Below are 18,956 nucleotides of genomic sequence, written 5' to 3'. Positions count from 1 at the left end.
AAAAAAAAATGGGGGGGTGGGGGTTCTGTTTCTCTGCAATCTGAGGAGAAGTGAACAAGCTGCACAGGGTCATGTTGAGCTGGAGAACGGCAGGTGGCGCTGCAGCTACAGACATGCTCAACATGATGCAAAGTCAAGACAACTTTAAAATGTCACCATTAAAAAAAAAAAAAAATCCCACACATTTTTCCTGTGACTTTAAGGAGAAATCCACCCTCACATCCTTTTTATTTACCCCTCTGTGATGTTCAGTGCACTCCCGGAGCGACTGTGTGATGAAGGGCTGTAATCTTTTCTTTTTTCATGTATTCACTTTGTCTCAGACTGCCTCTGTTAATTAATTTCCAATTTTCCAAGAATGCCTCATAACAACTTCCAGTGCAGGGCATGAACTTGTTTTCAATCAGAAACTGGGTAAAAATACAATTAGCCGGCCGACTAACTAGTGAACACTGGCAGCTCTGTTTATTGATGATTCATTAAATTGTTTTCCCACTTGAAGCAGGTATTTTAATCTAATCTGGTTGGCAGTGGCCCTTGTTCTTTTGATGTTAATGTCAGTGAAACTGTCAGTGGCTGAAGCCCATTAAAATAGAAAAGAGAAAAAAAGAAAAATACAGCCCCCAGAAATGCAATGTGCATCATCAATGGCTTTTTTTCCAACGTGTTTTAGGGTGGATTTTTCCTTTAAACGCTAACCCTATCTCCGAAGACATGCTCAGTCTTCAGGTGTGATGTATGTATAGTGGAAGAGTAACATTACTGTTAGCTAAAACATTTCACTCCCTAGGATGAATTTGCCACAACCACAAATGTGACATGACAGCGGGCCTACAACCACATACACAGTAAAATTTCATTTTTTTTTTTTTTAAACGCAACAGGATGTTATCCAGGATTTTCTTTATATTTCCTGTGGAAGTCCCCAACTTTTCAGGGAGTGGGAATAAAAATAATTTTCTATGTTCTTCCAGAGCTACACAGGAATCCTAAAACAAGGCAACTTCACCGTATGTGAGTTATCATTAATCATTAATGTTATGAACGACCAGCAAGATGTTTGTACAGAGTAAACAGCTCAAGACATCGCCCTTCCACTGATGGGTACAAACCAAGACAAAATTAAGACCGTTGCCCCATCGAGGAGGGCAAAGGAAGACTGTGGTTCCTCTGTAGAGGTGGATGTTTCCTGGTGTTAAACGTTTTACAAAAAAAAAAAAAAAAAAAAACACACAAAAAAAAAAAACATACTACTGTACAATCTGGCAACTACATAATCATCATCACAGTTCATTTATGAGGACAGCAAGGCTTGTTCAGGCTCATTTCAAGAGGATTTAGCTAACATGCCTGGTGTGGCTGCACACCGAGTCTCGTTCCACAGCTAAAATTCATCAAGTGCTCCATCGTTGGTGCTTGTGCATATATGTCTAAGGGTGGGAGGGGGCAAATAAAACAGGGTTTGGGGTTAAAGGGAGAGGGGGGAGGGGGATGGGGGGTCGAACCCTGCCTCAGTTTCCCTTAGTACAGTTTGGGACATGGCGGGCGAGTCCTCGAAACTGAGGTAGTTAACCAACCCTTGGCAGCTCAAGTTCTGAAAAAAAGAACCATTTTATCTCCTGGAATGCCCGGCCTCCAGCGGCGGGTGGTCGCACCTCAACACTAACGCTCTCTCAACACCAAACCCTAACTGAGATAGTCAACACATCATCACATCTAGTCCTTCGTAAAGCTGCTGGTTATCAAACCCAAACAAAAACAAAAATAAAACAAACAAAAAAAATGCATTAATTAGCATCAAGCTCCACTGAGCCACTCCAAACTTAGACAAAAAAAAAGTGCAAAGACATTTTTTCCAGAGGGATGCCCACCATGAACTTTTTTTATCCTCAGCAAGTCTCAAAATGGCATTTTTTGAGGAAGGGGAGGGGGGCGGGGCACAGGGAGGAACAGGGTAGCGTGATGTATAAGGGGGTGGGGGTGCGTTTAAAGGTATGTGTATATGTATTTTTTTTTAAAAAGTCGCTTCTCAAGCAAGCTCAAGTTTTGCTCTTCTGATTATCTTCGAGCGTGGCAGTTTTGGGAGATCTGCTCCTGTAAGGCTGGAATACCATTGGACCACTGAGTCAGCTGACCTTACCCTCCCATCCATTGGCAGCCTGCAGTGTGTAACGCCATACACTGGTCAGGTCTTCATAGCGACACATCAGGACCGGCCTCGACCCCTTTTCCCTGCTAGTCAGGTAACAAAAGGAAGCAATTAGAGAATGGAAAACAGGATCGCATTACATCTACACACACACACACACCCTCTCTCTCGCTCTCTCTCACTCACTCTCACACACACAGCTACTATAGAGGATACCGGTTTAATAGGTAAAAAGAAATGAATCTGCGTACGTTAGAAGCCAAACTTATTCAAGCATTCTGGAGGAGCTCCACGCCCTCTCAGTTAACATGCACATGTCAATGCCTTAAAGGAGGACGACAGGGCCAAAACGGAGCACTGACCCCAGTTGGTATCTTAACAAACGAGTGGTTTTAGGGTGCAGTGGTGGGTCGTGGACAAGCTTGGAGAAGGAGGAGGAGGAAGAGGAAGGGTGTGAGAGAGAGGAGGGGAGAGGAGGGGGGTGGTGGTGGTTAAGAGCAGCCACTATTTCTATAAAAGCGAATACAACAAAAAGCACTACAAGCGGGTCATGCATGCCAATTACTTTCCACCATTGCACAAGAGCACAGTATTAAAAAAAATAAATTTCCAGGATAAACATGCAAGATTAGTATCCAGGCCTTCAACGGCTAGGTAGATCCTTCTGGGACAAGGAAAAGCTTCACTCTCATAAAGTAGTAATCAAATTGTGCTTTTTTTTCTCTTTAACCCCCCAGTAGCAAAAGGGAATTGAATTACAGACTTGTAGGTGGCAATATTTATTACTCTTTACTGTATTATCAATCAGTGAATTTAGAACACCAATTTGTGAAACATCTGATAAATGTTTTCTGAAATGAGGAACTCATAAGGATGAAGTATGTCACTACACATACAGAGCACTTGAAGAGATGCCAGCTATAGAAGTAGGTGATTTGGAATTTGATGGCATGCAAGGTGACATTGTAGCATGTGGCCAACATTGGCAAACCTTTGGTCCATTTTCTTCCACAAGGAGCTTAAAATTTGAAGGCAATTTGAAGAGAGAATTTGCCGAAACATGAATTTGCAACACAATTTGAGGTTTTGTACACGTGTGCGTGTATGTTTATTAAAGCAGACAAACAGCAAAGAATACAAGCCAAAATGTAAAGCCAAAAAATAGGACTGCGGTGGTCCTTTTTTTCTTTTCAATAACAAGACACGCATTACTTTGTGACAATACAAATTGTAGTTTCATTTGTTTTAAATACATGTTTAGGAGACATAAGCTTTGTTGCTGTTAGCTACTTAAAACATGGAAACCAGAATTTCTAAAAACATACATAAAGCTATAGCCAAATAGACAGCTCGAGCACATGATTGCAATCTAAAAAATTTTTTCAAACTTGGTTATGGAAAATCTTTTAATGACCAGCTTTTAAAAAAAAAAAAAAAAAAAAAAAAAAAAAAAAAGGAAAAAAAGGAAATAAAACCAGTTCGCCAGAAGCAGGTGGGAGTGACTACTGTTTGAGTCCAAGCGGATTATTAAAATATGTACAAAAAGATACCTTGCCAGATGTCACCAATTTTGAGGGAAAAAAAAGGCAGGCAACCGGATGTGATTTAGGGCCAATCAGATAAAGTCTCTAAATAAAAAAGGGAAAAAGGAAAAATAAAAACAAAAAAACAACAACACGGATTTTGTTATCAAAGCCCTACTGTTCTACTTCCACTGTTGCCCAAAAGAATCCTGATAAAATTCCTGGTTGTCAGATTTGTAACCGGAATAGTTACCAGAATGATCACCACCTTGGAGCGGTTGCTGAGCAATGGGTTGAGAGCCCCAGTTCTGATTATTGGTCTGGCGACGCTTGGAATCTGGCTGGTTGTACCCATCAGCTTTGCGCTTTCCTCCTACATTTCCACCGCGGCCACCCCGCGCACCACGTACCCCTCCACGCCCTCTCGGCTGCACGCCTCCTCTGGCGCCACGCCCGCCTCGGCCCGGTCCGGGCCCGCCACGCTGGGAGAAACCGGCCCTGCCCCTTGGTGCCCCGGCGCCGCCGCGTCCTCTAGCCGGGGAAGCCCCACCCCGGGAGCCCCTGCCGCCACCCCGCCCTCGGCTCGGGGCCTGGAAGTCATCGTAACCGTAGTACGGGTCTTCGTAGCCGCCGCGGTAATTGTGATAGTCATAGCCGTAGTAGTCGTAGTAGTCCTCATAGCCGTAGTAGTCAGGGGGGTAAGAGTAGCAGCCACGGCCACCGCCTCTACCCCGGCCTCTTGCAGGAGGTGGCATGTGAGGTGGAGGGGCGTAGTAGTAATAGTCCTCATACCTGATGAAAGAACAAGGAGGCAACAGAACATCTAAGAACTGGGACTAAGATCTTCAAGAGCTTCTTTTCAATATTTAATTAGCTACATCTAGAACAATGTTAAATTTATCAACATCTAAGAAAAACTCAACATTGGATTAAATAACAATCCTTAGTGTACTGCAAAATGTATGACAAGATCATGTGAGGTTTTTTTTATTTTTTCAAATCAATATTATGCAATGAACATCAGATAACACTTTCCCAGAAGTAAAGTGACATTCCTTACATTTGTGTTTTGGCTGCTTGTCTCTGGGCTTTGCGTTCTTTTCTTTTCTGATCAGGTGGCTTGGCAAAAACAATCTCAATGTGCTCTCCTTCCAGCTCCTTCCCATTCATTTCCTCTAGTGCCTGAAAAAAAAAAAAAACATTAAATCATGCACATTTGCAGTTACATCTGCAAATCTGATTTGGTTTAATTATTACGAACGGCATCAAGTGAGCGTCATAAGATGTAGATTATGTTGGTAAGCTATATGTAACAAAATGCTCAGTATGCCAAATATCAAATTTATTACAAATGTTATGTTAATGTTTGGTTAATAAAATTTTAAAATTTGAGTTATGATGTGATCACATCCACATAACATTTGTGGCTGAAAAAAAATTACCTTCACTGCACCATCCCTCTCATCAAAGTGAATGAAGGCATAGTCTTTAAGCTTCTTCACTCGCTCCAGTTTGCCAAACTGACCGAAGGTTTTCTCCAGGATTTCTTCTGTGACACCATTGGCAAGGTTTCGCACAAATAAAACCTTCACCTGCAAGGTGGGCAGTGAAAAGGAAGCTTTAATATTTTAGATCAGTTTCCCCTCAACCAAATGTATTTAAGGTCCAGTATCTTCAAGAGCGAACTTAACAATGAAGTCAGACGATGCCAACTCTTCATATTTACTACCATTTTTCCCCATTCCAAAACATCCACAAAAGCCTTTGATTTTATTTCAAGTTGTCTGCTGATAGTAGCTGACTAATAATCACTGAAAACATGGTTCAAAACAGATTTTACAACACAGAAAATTCCACAATCTACATAAAATTTGTAGTCATATCTAAGCATTTCTGGAGTTAACCTTGTATACTTATAGTAGTTTTAGTTTCCACTGATACTAATCAGGATATCGGCAACTGGAAATACTTCATTTATTGCGAATGCCCCCAGTATATGAGTCAATGTTCAAGAAGCGTGCCACCATATCACCAAAATTAACACAAACAATAATGATATTCATACCTAGCAACAATTTAAGGATCATTTCCACAGGAAACTGTTTAATGTACATGTTTACCTTGGCCATGACCTCTGGATCGGGGTCCTCGATGGGATCGGCCCACTCCACCGTCACCACGTTGCCCCAAACTTTCACCTTGCCACTCATTAGTCGACGGCGAGCCTGAGCTGCTGTTTTGTGATCTTCATACTCCAGGAAGCAAAAGCCTCGGTTCTTCTTCTTGTCGTCCGGTTGGTGATAGAGTATGACGTCACTCAGACCCTCTGTTTGAAAATTTACACACATTAAGAACACATTCTATCAAGCACTCTTAAAAGCAATGTTTCGTGGTTCAGGCAGTGAGTAGAGTAACTAGAAATTAAATCCACCCAATATGAAAGCATTGCAAAGCAATAGTAGCTTACCTGTGACTTTAGCAAACTCTTCAACAATCTGCTCCTTTGTTTTACTTTTTGGAATGGAGCCAACAAATAGCCTGTTATTAGCGACAGATATGCACACCCCAATGTGCTTGCCAGGGCGAATCTCATGATTATTACACTGTAAAAATAAAAATAAATGACATAAATAAAGAGATGTATCAATAAATATGAGTTATCAAGCAAAAGTGAAATAACATAATGGTGGCTGAGGTGCAAAACCAAATTGAGTTCACTCCCTTGAACACCGTTTCCTGAAACAGCAGAGTCTGACAGTAACTCCACTGCCTGAAATGTGAGTTCTTACAAACATTAGGACAGGATGGTGAATTACCAGACATCAGTGAACTGCTGCCAAGGCTGTTAAATCAGTTCACTCCATACCATTATTTGGGGCAATATTCTAAAAGTCTAATTGCTGGGTCCAGACATCTCAGTGGATTTTTTAGACTATGATTAACATATCAAACTACTGATAGCTACATCTTGATCATGCATGCAATATTCCAACTGCTGCTAGACGTGGTGGCAGCTTCATCACTTGTTACTTTTTCCCTTCCATATGACTAGTGATGGCTGCACCTTCCCCATGTTAGAGATGTAGAATGATTTTACAGTTTGTGCCATTAATTCTCTGTTTTAGAGTCCTTCAGCAACCATTTCTATTTTGAACGGGTAAGCCACTTCTCAGAAAACTTGTATTTTCCCCATACACAGCAAATGCCACCGTTGATTCGTGTGCCATAATATGGATTGGTGTTTCAATCGCTCTGCCACACTAACTCAATGGAAAACATATTCCACTGTCTACCCCAATTTTGAGAAAAACAAAATTATGCTGCTTGTGATTTTTTATTACTGCAATTTCTGAATTACGCTGCTTAGAAAACTACTTTTAAAAACTTTAAATTCAAGCAACAGCCTGGAAATGCAAGTACTTTTCCATACTAATAAAAAGGACTGGAAACTATCAAAACCATTTTCCATACTTTTCCAGACAGCGTAGGAATCCTGTCACTGGCTGGGGAGTTTGGGGACAAACTAGCTCTTTTGACTGCTGGACAGAAACCAGCATCCTGACATACATGATTAACTCAGTCTAAAAAGCATGGACTACTCTGTTTAATAACACAGCCATGAGAAACTTACCAACTTCACCGCATCCTGGGCGGCTTCTTTAGTGCAGAAAGTGACAAAGGCGTAGCCCCTGTTCAGGCCACTGAGAGGATCCATCATTAGCCTCAGGTCCCAGATAGGCCCTGCCTTCTCAAAGAGGGGGACCAGCTCATCCTCAAACAAGTCACGAGGAATCTTCCCAACAAATATCTAGAAAACAAACATTAATAACATTATTAACCGCCTTGTAAAAGAAATCCAGCTCAATTTCAAACAACAAGGGATCCCCCTCCCCTAAACATCAAAAAGATAAAAATCTATTCTTAAGATATTGTCTGTGCAGTGAAATCACGTTTGTCATTATGGGTTTCAGCTATAAACAAAGAAAAGCCTACTGTAAATACATGCACGACTATTTTTATAATTTGTTAAATAAACTAAACAGGTTTATTAGACAGATCAAAAATGCACTGTCTGTCCATCACACCGAGAAGAAACAAAAAAGCAAAAAAAAAACCCATCTGAAGAGCCAAGATAAGTAATAACTTGTTTAATCAGGACGAGCCAAAACAGATTTCATGGTGTTTTGTACCAACCTGTCTCTCAACAAAGCATGCTTCTGTATTAGGTAACAAATCTTTAGACACCACTGATATTAAAAGCTTTATTTGCTGACTTGTTATAAATTCACCATCAAAATGACTTGGATCAACACATGATATTTTGGTGTGGCAGGACACTTTTGGACTGGGCTTTCAAAATTCAATCAAGCTTTAAGTGAAAACATAATTGATTTAAACCCCAACATGTCCATGTGAAGCGAGAACCTGGTGCACCACTATGAAGGTGAACTAAGAGAGTTTAGGACATATGTAACTATTAACTGATGGCTGAGAAACACAACCTGATGACACATTTCCTTTTTATGTTTCTCCACCTACACAAAATGTTGAGTTTGTTTCCTGCCATGTCTAAAACTAAAACATACTCTTTGCAGCCTAGCGTAAAGCACCGTACCTCTGTTCCAACGGTGGGTTGGGCACCTGAGTACACTGACTCAGGCGGAGGGCCGCCATACTTGCGCTGGCCTGTTGTTACATCAAGTGTGTAGTTAGTTCTATCCAGAAGAGCTTTGATTTTAGTCTCATCTGGTCCTTTAGTGGAATCTGAAACTTTAGCCCCTTGTTTCTCCCTCTGTCTGTAAGTCTTCATTACTCCACACAGAAAGGCACTTTTGTTCTGGAAGAGAGAAGTTTTGATTCAACTTAAGATATCACTGCAAAAAGTGACACGTTATTCAATGACCATCCATACATAATAAAAACAAATTTAATATTTTAGAGAATTATCAACATATGTCCTAAGTTGACCAAATAATACTTTCACAGTCTTCTTTTTTCAGCACAAAAAGAGAGCTGATTTTGTTGTTGTTTCTTGACAGAAATGTATGTATAGAATTATCAAAGTCCTTTCAATCTTAACTAATGCCAAAGCTGGGCATGTGATGAAACTATAATCAAAAAGTCAGCACTACTATGAACTTACTTGCACATGTGACAGATCACTTTCTTTGAACTGGACCAGGACTTGCAGGGCTCCCTCCTCGTTGAATTCTTTCAAAGCTTCGATAGCCCTTTCATCTAGGTCACTATGCGCTACCAAGCCTGGAGTTGAACACAAAGAAAACATTTTTGTTATGTATTATTCCAAGCATTTCAAAGCCATAGTGCAACAACAAAATGCACAAAAAGAAAAATTTTTAAGTGTGTTTGAAATTGTGGTCCTATTCACAACGTGTATGCTCTTGGTTTGCACCTTCTGACCACATAAAACCTAATAATCTAACAGACGTCCCTGCACTTAGTTAAATAGCTGTCAGAAATGTAACCCATAACTCATCTAAACTGCATCACAACAGATCACAAAAACAGAAAGTGACTCACCACAGGGGATTAGTAAGAAGTGACTTAAGATGTTAAGCCCTACATAGGTTGAGGTTTCATGATATACCATACTCATTTCAATAACGTCCATCTCCCCAGGGCTTTGGGTCATGCTGATGACAGTAACTGATACTCAACTGCTGTTTCAATGTGGTACCAGAAATCAACAATATACAACACTGCCACTGGCGAGAACCTCAAAGCCTGACAAAAATGAGTACACCACACTTTCACTGTCAATGAGCTATCATCTTTGACACACTACATCTCAAACACTTATATCCACCTCTAGTCCTGTTGAACAAGTTTCATTCACCTGTCTTGGTCACACAGCAGCTCTATTGTTTGTGTATGCCACGATACCAGCTGGCCTAACACCACCTACATTTGTGACTCTCTGAGGATAAAGCCAGCCTTCCAGCCACTAAGTTCAGCTGCTTTTCTTAACATCATAATACAGTCAAGTTTGTCTGAGAAAGAACAAAGATAACCATAGAAAACTACTCTTGTGTATTTCTATGTTTGACTCAATCTAAGCCACAGGGAAGTCGTGTGCTTGTTTACCTACATTAGAGATGATTGACACCAAGCACACAACCTCCCTGTAGATGGAGTCAAGCAAAAAGAGGATACAGCAGTAGGAAGACACTTGAAAGCAGGCACAATGGTTGAAGGGTGGTCTGTTTACTCAGTTTGCCACCCTGACAGTCCAATAAAAGAGTTTCCTATTAACAACCATTTCAAACTAGGCATCTCTCTACATGTGGGTGTTCAGTGGATGATCCAAAGGAACTTTAAATTAGTGCAACAGAAACTTCAATGTCAACATCAGCAAGACTATAAGCAACTAATATGAAGGAGAACAAAGAACAGAGATTGTTGGGGGTTGGTAAAAAAAAAAAAAATTATTTACTGAATTGGTTAAAAGTAAAGATATTGGTATGAAACTGGATGACCTGCAATGCCATGCAAGTTTGTCAGCAAGGGGGCAAAATATTGCTCCCAAGTTAGGCTAAATTTTGATGAGGGGAAAAACTGAGATGGCCTTGACCTCTGACCTCAAAATATCTAGGCAAAAATGGGTTCTATATGCACTCACAGGTCTTCCCTTTGCAGACATGCCCATCTTATGCTAATCCCATGCAGGCTGGCACACAAACCATGCAGGTTTTTGCATGCAGTAAACTAAAAATGTGTTATTTTCGCTTATTATAAAATGGTGTATTTCTGCATACTGGGGCCTTGACAGTCTTGGAGTTACATGAATTGGGTTCAAATTCAGTCAACAAATTCAAAAAACACAATAAATCATTACATGCAATACTTCAGACACTCAATACATACTGAATTGACTAAGTACTGTGATGTACTGAATCAGCAGATAAGCATATCATCCCAGCCCTAATAAGCAAAAAAAAATATGATGGAGAACAAAGAATAGAGATCATAGCGCCATGCCTGTGCATGCAAAATCCCCAATGACCCTGTAATAACATGTATAAAAGGAGGTGCTACAAGAAAACCCAAAGCTAAGAAAGGAGCCAGATGGTACCTAGGTTCTTCCACACAAAAGCATAACAAAGCAGGTGGGGGTGGGGGCATTGATACAGTATGTTGAGAGCAGAGCAGACAAAAAGTCTTCATTTGGGCTTACCTGCTACATAAATTTCATCTAGCTTTTCAGCAACTTTCTGTGGTAAACCCGCTTCCAATAAAGTCTGGAAATGTTCTGAGTGAGTCACCGCGGCGGTCGTGTCCATCGGTTCTTCTGTACCGTTGCCGTTCACATGATCTGTGGCCATGTCTCCAGACATCTGTGTGGACAAGATTAGTGTAACGTTAGAAACAAACATGTGGAAGGGTCTGCCATCAGGCATCACACATTTAACAAGAAAAACTGTTTGAGAAGAGTTTTTAAAACAATGCCTAATGGCTCAGAGCATCAACCCCTCTCCAAATAGGACACATTTGCTAAAAAAACAAAAACAAACAAACATCTGATTATGATCATTAACAAGGAACTTATTCTCAATCACTGTACATGCTGAGTTTAGTGATACATTATATTTAAACTGTGTCAAATGTTTTACTAATTATTTCCTCATCAGTGTTGCTGATGCTAATTCACTGTCTTGATGTTGTTTTTAAGCAGTTTTTTTGGCGTTAGGATGCAATGCTTTGTGTTATGATGAAACGTTTCCTTAGGTTGACCCCAGGAAGAGCTGTTGCTACCTTTGAGGTGACTAAAGGGGATCCAAACAAACAAATCAACAACCACTACCACCACTTCGTTTGGGGGAAAAAGACAGTTTTCACAGGAACTCGGATTGGCGCCACCGTTTCACATTAGACCTGAGCACGGCTCTTGCTAATCCCTGACGATAAACACCGACAGAGAACCAAGCTAAAACAGTTTCCTGCACTTTTTAACTGCATTTACGCTTTAATGCGATGTCCATAACTTAAGGCTAACATCCCATTGTGCAAAATCAATAGCCAGGGACAGCTAGTTTCGATGTCCACCACGCCTCTATCGATAACACGGCGGCTCGCTGCTTCACCCCACAGGCCCCAGTCTTCACCGGGCGCGTGGAAGCATTGATTTAAAGCTCACGAGGCAGCGATAGCGTAAACGTCGTCGGTAAAACGCTTCGGCTTGTGTGTGTTTCTCCTCTTGGTGTGTGTGTATTCAACATTAGTTTAGTCATGTGGCAGTAAAAAGCGAGCCCATTCTCAAAATGCCGGCTAGTCGAGCGGACGGGCTGATAACACCGTCGCCAGCGTTAGCATTAGCATTAGCGTTAGCATTGGCATTAGCCGGCCGCGCAAACTGAACTGTCCCCAGCGTTGCATTGATTTGCATCGAGCGCTAACGCAGCAACGGCTTCGTTAACGCTGTTGTTTTCGGCTACCGGGTTGATTTTTTTCCCGGAGGGACCTACCATGCGAATCTTCACTCAGGTGCACGATGCCGCCTCGCCGGTTGAAGGTGCTTCAAAGAAAGAAAGGAAAAAATAATCACGCCGGTTGTTGCTTCGGTTGGTTTCTTTACTCCCGGTGAAACAAAATGGCGGCAACGTAACGTCGCGAGTTCTTGCCTGCATGCACGGGGTTTCTTTCACCGCCCCTCACGGGCTGCTCAGTTTTCACACGCTTCCGGCAGGTGACAGGCACGAGCATTCATTTTATTTTATTTTATTATTTTTTAAAATTTTATTTTATTTTTAAGAAAGTGATCAGGAACATGCTCGACTGTTGCTACTATGCATTAAAATGGGTATTTTGAATATAATAAATATGACATCATCCTGTTTTACATAGACAACAACCAGCGAGTGTTAATTTACAGCTGAGCCGAGTAAATAAAGAATATATATTTAATAAATACTAGAGGTGAAAAGCTGAACCGTTTCACAATACACCCCACAAAGTGCAGTGTTGTTAGAATAATCTAAGTAGATGTTTGTTTTCCAAAGAATATTTGTCCAGTTCATGTTGTTATTACAAATCTATGCACACACACAAAAAAAAAAAAAAATATATAGATTTAAAATCTAGATAAACAGATATGTTGCTTATGTGATAATCCCAGTACCTACGTTACAAGGGTTTTATTTTGAAAGTTATGACCGGAAGTCTTATTGTTTAAAGGAACAATGTGTAGAATTTACAGTGATATTTGGGTAGAAATGGAACTTAGTATTCATATATATTTTTTTATTAGTGTACAATTATGTGGAAATCAGAATCTGTGCGTTTCCTTTCGCTTAGAATAAGCCATTTATATCTACATTAGGGTGCGGGTCGACTTCCGCTAGGGCTGCCATGTTGTGCTGCCATGTTTCTACAGTAGCCCAGAACGGACAAACCAGACAGGACCTCTGGAGAGCGCCTTTCGCGTTTGTGCAAATGCACAGGTAGATCGGAAGTCGGCTAACGAAGCCGGGTATATATTGTGTGCCGCACGCAGGCTTGCCATTTCGTCTTTCGAGGACTGGAAGAGAGTGTTTTGAGAGTTGAGTGTGAGAACTTTGATAAATGGAGGATCACACGTATTATTCAGCACAAGAAAGAGCGAGGAAGGGCGAACCTTCCCCTTCAAAGAAGCGAAAACGCGAAGAAGCCAAACGATTTCGAGACAGATGAAGACAGAAAACACGAGTAAACATCGGCGTGGCCTTTCCCAGGTGGAAGTCACTAATGAGGGACAGACATTTCAACAGTGACGCCGGAGTCGCCTGCTTTCTGCTTCACAGGTAATGTAGACTCTCTATGTAACTGCTACGTTACGTGGTGTATGCTTGCTTTAGCTTGAACCTGGCCACGGGGATAACGTTAGTTACCAGCACAAGTAGCCCAAGTTACCATGTTGTCACTGTTGAAAAATATTTACGAAGCCCCCTGCCCCCGGGGATTAGTCGAGAAGACGTGTAAATGTTTGTCCTGGCGTTACAAATCCATGCCCACGCATCGGGTGTGCCATCGGGTTTGCAGTCCATGGGCTCAAACTACTCGGGCACTAATTGGTAATCAGGCGGTAGGCACAGAGTTCCAAACCCATAGCACAGATTTACGCGTGGGCCTTCTTTCCCGCAGACACCGGGGGGCTCCGCACAATATCATGTTTTTAGTTGATCTGCCAGCAGTGCTATACTTGATTTATTTTGATATGTTTGTAGAGAAAGCCTGATCCCCGCAGGTTGGGACACAACAGAATGTGCGAATGTATCATGTAGCACTTATATTCTTAATGTTGCTGTTATTTCTCTAGCTATGAGCGAGGTCCCGCAACATCGACCCCTATGAAGGGAAAAACCCCTCAAGGCGCAGCTCCAGCATTGTCCAGCATAGGTACTTCAAGTGGGACAGACAGGCAAGTAATTTCAGTGAATTAACTGTGCCGTCCTAATATGTTTGATTATAAGTAAAGTAGCTTATTTATAAGTTTTTCTTTCTAAATTCATGTTTCCTCTCCGTATGTGTGATATATAGATCATCATCACAGTCTTGACATGTGGCATGGTGCCAAAAACCTGGCCAAAAAAATTGCTGCAGTAAGTTTAATAAGTGGATCATGTTATTACCTACATATCTGTCTTAAAATTGATTTGCCTTACATCAGAGTATTCAGCAATGTGACATTGATGGCAGAGATTATGCACACTTTCATTTTAATCAAAGACAGCAAAAGTTGATTTCGGGCTGAAGGTGTGTTAATACCCATGTCTAATACTATGTTTGGTTTGTTTGTTTGTTTTTTTGTCTCATCAAGGCAGCAAAGATAAAAGGACAGTCCCTTCTCCTCAACTGGCTGAAAGACATCATAAACCATTTTTGGTGGTGCTGTAAGACAGCTGACACAACCGAGGAGTTTCTTGTAGGCACACAATTTATATATTTTTTTCTCTCAATCAGTTAATTCAATGCCATATAAATGCTTGATTTATAGTGCTCTTGGTTTTCGCAGACACTGTGGACTGGTATCCTTCATCATGTCTGTAACCATCACAGCTGGGAATATGGAAGCTGCCAACATGACCACCTGGAAGACACTCGTGAAAAGGAGTGGATCAAGAGGGACTCGAAGTGCCACAATGCGCTGGTGGACATCATTTACAAAATAAGACATAATAAGCTCTTGAAATGTTTTGTCTGTTTGACACTAAATGCTGCATTTTTATGATTGTGTGCCAGCAGATCTATTGCTATTGTCTACATAAAAATGTGTGGCCTACAGTTTCTTTATAAATAAGTCTTTCATTTTACAAATGTCAGTATTTACAGTTTTTTACACATTTTTGGTACCAAAATTGTAAGGTACACTTGTCCCTTGTAATGAACAGTACATGCATACATTGTGTGTGGCAATATGTCACAGTGACAAATGATAGTAATTTAAAGGTAACTGCAGTACTGTCATACTTACCATATAATTATATATAAAGTCTCTATATACTAAGTTTATGTTTACATGTATATAATTGCAGTAAATAAAGCACATATATTTGATGATTGTCTTTTTTTATTGCACTTTGAAAAAACTTCAATGGAACAAATACAAATGAATAAATAATTATAAAAGCAAATGTATAAATATAGAGAATAATAACAATTATAATGAATTAAAACTATAACTGTAACATTTTTTTGCCTTCAAAAAAGTACCGGATGTTGATATTGTTTTGATGCCCTGATGATGGACATGAAGGTATGTGAGTACTTGTGGTAATGTATGGACATACCAGAGGGCCTGAAAGGAAAGTCAGATGCCAGGTACGAAACCAGTGTAGTGTCCTTGGGGATCAGGGAACCTGTCCCTGATCTTCCAAACACAGCAGCTGGGGATGACACGTCGGTTTCCCTGCCCTAAGGAACCATGTTGCCAATAGATGAAGTGTCTATAGGCAGCATAGCGGTACTCCCGGTTGTCATCTCCAGGCCCACTGGCTTGGCCTAATACCGTAATGTCCTCCCGGTACTGCCTGTGAATACGCAGAAATCCTTCAGTAAGGCAGTACTGGGAGAACTGTGGTAACAGGCTGACACAATTATTTGGATCCTGGCCACAGCACTTCCTCTCTAGGTCCGTAGGCATATCCCTAAAGTTACCACAAGTACACCATGGCACCCCTGGCACTCCAGCAAAAGGTGGGGCACCATGCCTGCGCTGATACATCGCCAGGGCATCAAAACCAGGCCTGGCTGCCTCTCCAGAAGCTGTGAGGTGAGCTCCCTGTGTTCCTCAAGGGTCATCTCCTGAAGAAATTTCTGAGGAAATAAAACCCAGGAAAAACGCAAATAAGTTCCATGATGTCAGTATGGTAATAACACTGTAATAGTTTGTAAGCTGTCTAGCATGTTGTCAACGTCTAAAACAATGACAGGCATTTACAAAATACCAAAATATCTCTTCATACTGTTCTTGTAGTGTGTAAAATGATTTATTTGCCTTGTTAACGTAACGTTTCCCAAACAATGACTCACGTTACACTGCAATAACACATCGACCTACAAATTACAATAATGTAACCATTGAGCTGCTATATAAATACCACTTCGTATTGTATTGGTATCGTTCATATCGCACAGACCAGATAGGGGGAAAAAAAACATACAATAAAACCATTTCATAAGAAACGTTACCGACCTTGGTCGCTCCCGGCTTTGCAGGGCCTCCACTCTCTCCTCATCTTCATCTCTAAAAGATGCCGCCAACTCCTCTCCCTCGACTCGCCCTGCCCGCTCCACCACGTCTTCCTCTCCGCCGTCTCCCTCTCCCTCTCCCTCTTTCCTCCGCCACATTACCGGGAGGTCTATCCGGTCCTCTCCGCTGCAACCCGAGGGGGGGAAATCGTCCTGCTAACTTCCATCACTACCAGACGACTTAGCTAAACTTAGCTTGTACTTGCATGCGAACCAGCTAGCCAACGTTAGTAATGAAATGCTATCACAATGCGGAACAAGTAACAGTAATATTAGCGATATTACATATAGACATACAGACAACACGAGTCATAAATAAGTTTTATAACTATCTAAGCGAACCTCATCACCCGACGTCAAAGACTCATTGAGACTCGATGCACCCGTAGATGACATGATGGCACTTGTATGGCACGCGAAGGCCTCCGTAGCTGCTCCTCCTCGGTCGGAAAGGGAGGGGGAGCGAAGCGGGGTGTTCACTTGGTTGCAATCTACAACGTCAGCGCTAGATGCCGCTAAATCTTACACACAGTGTGTAAAATTACACACTGTTCCTTTAAGCTCCAACCAGAGGAATAAGATTTTAGATGTGAAAATGTAAAGTGATATTCAGCTACTGCTTGTCACAATAAATTGTTTTTTTTTTTTTTTAATATAGGTAGATAGACAAATTCCTTATTGTCATTTAATGCATCACATAAAAACGAAATTGTGTTGCACCATAAAAGCAATAATATGATCTGATAATAAAGTGTGTATGGATGAGTTAAAAGTGTCCGAGGGCAGATGAAATAAATTGTTGTAATCTAACCATAAAAAATATCCTGTGTAACTCTGTCTGTGCAGTTCCCATTCTCTGGCTGAGCAGTCAGCCAGAGAATAGGAGGGAAGCTTTTACCTCCTTTGTTTGGTTAAATTCAGGTCAAACGCATGAAGTATGTTAATTACATTTTCCATTAGAAAATATTCTGTAAATAAAACTACTATACAAGCAAATTACAGTGAACAACAAATAACCAAATGTAGGGAAAAGAAAGAAGTTAGAGGTAATTATTTTATAAAGTTAGCAGCACATCGACTTTGCTGTATTCTTGAGGATATTGAGGGACTAAACAATTCAGCAGCCAATAAAAAAAAGGCAGAGGACACCAGGTGTTCTCTACCTGCAAAATACAGGAAGAGCAAGTCATGGTACATGTGCCATCTATAAACCACGTAAGAAAAGACAGCAAAACGTTTTACTTAATGTTTTTGTGACATTTAATCAATTATGTTAGGTCTGTCCCTTGTGGCCTCCCTCCTTTGGGAACCTGCCTCGAGTTTCACTTTATTGATCCCAGAGGGGAAATTGGGTCAGCTGCCGTTGCTCAATAGATCAATAGATAGCTAGATAGAATATATATATATATATATATATATATATAACACACACACGCACGCACGCACACACACACATATATTTGTTTAATGACAAGAAATTAAATTTTAAGTAATTTTAAGTATAAAAATATGTGCGTTAGAAATTCATTTTGTACATTAATCCTACACAGATATTACAACAATTAAAATGAAATATGAAACTGAGCCTATGTAAAAATAAATAAATAAAAAAATTAAAAAAAAACAAACAAAAAAAGTATACTTGTGTAGCCCATATACACACAGGGATATTGACTAATGTGTCTTTATGAGGCTGTAAATGTAGACCTGAAACTGCCCATATTTCACCTGCTGATCGGCTCACCAGGTGTGAAATATGGAGCGCACCCACGATGCGTTCAGGTCCCCAGCGAAATTGGACATAGAGGAGTCCTACTTGAAAATACCGTTCAGGTCAGTTTGCGGATCAAAATACGAGGCTACATCAATAAGGAAATATCTACGACCAAGTGAATGTATTTATTTCAGACTGAAACATGAGCTGTTTATTATGAAATTTTATTTGGTCCACCAAGGTATTATAAGGCAGTGTTATGTACTTGGTGTGTTTGAAAACCCACCACTCTGGTCGGATGAGTGATGATCTCTTCCATATTTTTACTTCTTGAACAGCTATGTATAATAACTCAGAATGGTTTATTACATTATGGAGCAACTGATTCAGAATCTGTATTTCACCTGCTTTTGTTATACCTTTCATTAACTCCATTATTGTGGTGTTAAGATCAAATTCCCTCCTGCCAATTTTTTTTTTTTTAAACAGTCAATAGGAATCTTTTACACCATTAAAACTCTTAATATCAAATTTGAATTAAATAATGGCGTCTTGGATTTTGTGTCCCCTTGTACAAAAAAAATAATAAAGTATATTTAAAATAATGTTACACAGCATGAATATTGTCTGAATAACTTCATAGTTTAATAAAATAGTTTTCAAGACTTAGTAGAATAGTCATTTGTGGTTTGCAAAAGCTCAGACTGTGTAATAAAATCAGCAGAAAACGTAAATTAACGCTTTTTGCTTTTTCAAACGCGTGACCAGACTGCGTAATTCGTTATTCCTATTTACGTGAACGCACCGTTATGAATAGCGATCCACA

The 18,956-nt window shown here is 40.5% G+C and overlaps 1 protein-coding gene across 1 annotated transcript; it reads right to left on the bottom strand.

Annotated features, from left to right (window-relative positions):
- Positions 1-296: 296 nt before the first annotated feature.
- syncrip (synaptotagmin binding, cytoplasmic RNA interacting protein) lies at positions 297-12,328 on the bottom strand. Its single transcript, XM_030046890.1, has 10 exons — positions 12,156-12,328; positions 10,868-11,027; positions 8,816-8,934; positions 8,288-8,509; positions 7,304-7,480; positions 6,140-6,275; positions 5,793-5,998; positions 5,115-5,264; positions 4,733-4,854; positions 297-4,464 (listed from the first exon to the last, which is right to left on the bottom strand). The coding sequence occupies exons 1-10, from the start codon at positions 12,156-12,158 to the stop codon at positions 3,855-3,857; spliced, it is 1,905 nt and encodes a 634-aa protein (XP_029902750.1). The 5' UTR covers positions 12,159-12,328; the 3' UTR covers positions 297-3,854.
- Positions 12,329-18,956: the final 6,628 nt, after the last annotated feature.

The sequence above is a fragment of the Myripristis murdjan genome, chromosome 24 (assembly GCF_902150065.1).
Source record: "Myripristis murdjan chromosome 24, fMyrMur1.1, whole genome shotgun sequence".
In the NCBI taxonomy this organism is placed as follows: domain Eukaryota; kingdom Metazoa; phylum Chordata; class Actinopteri; order Holocentriformes; family Holocentridae; genus Myripristis; species Myripristis murdjan.
This window is presented reverse-complemented; position numbering and strand designations above follow the sequence as displayed.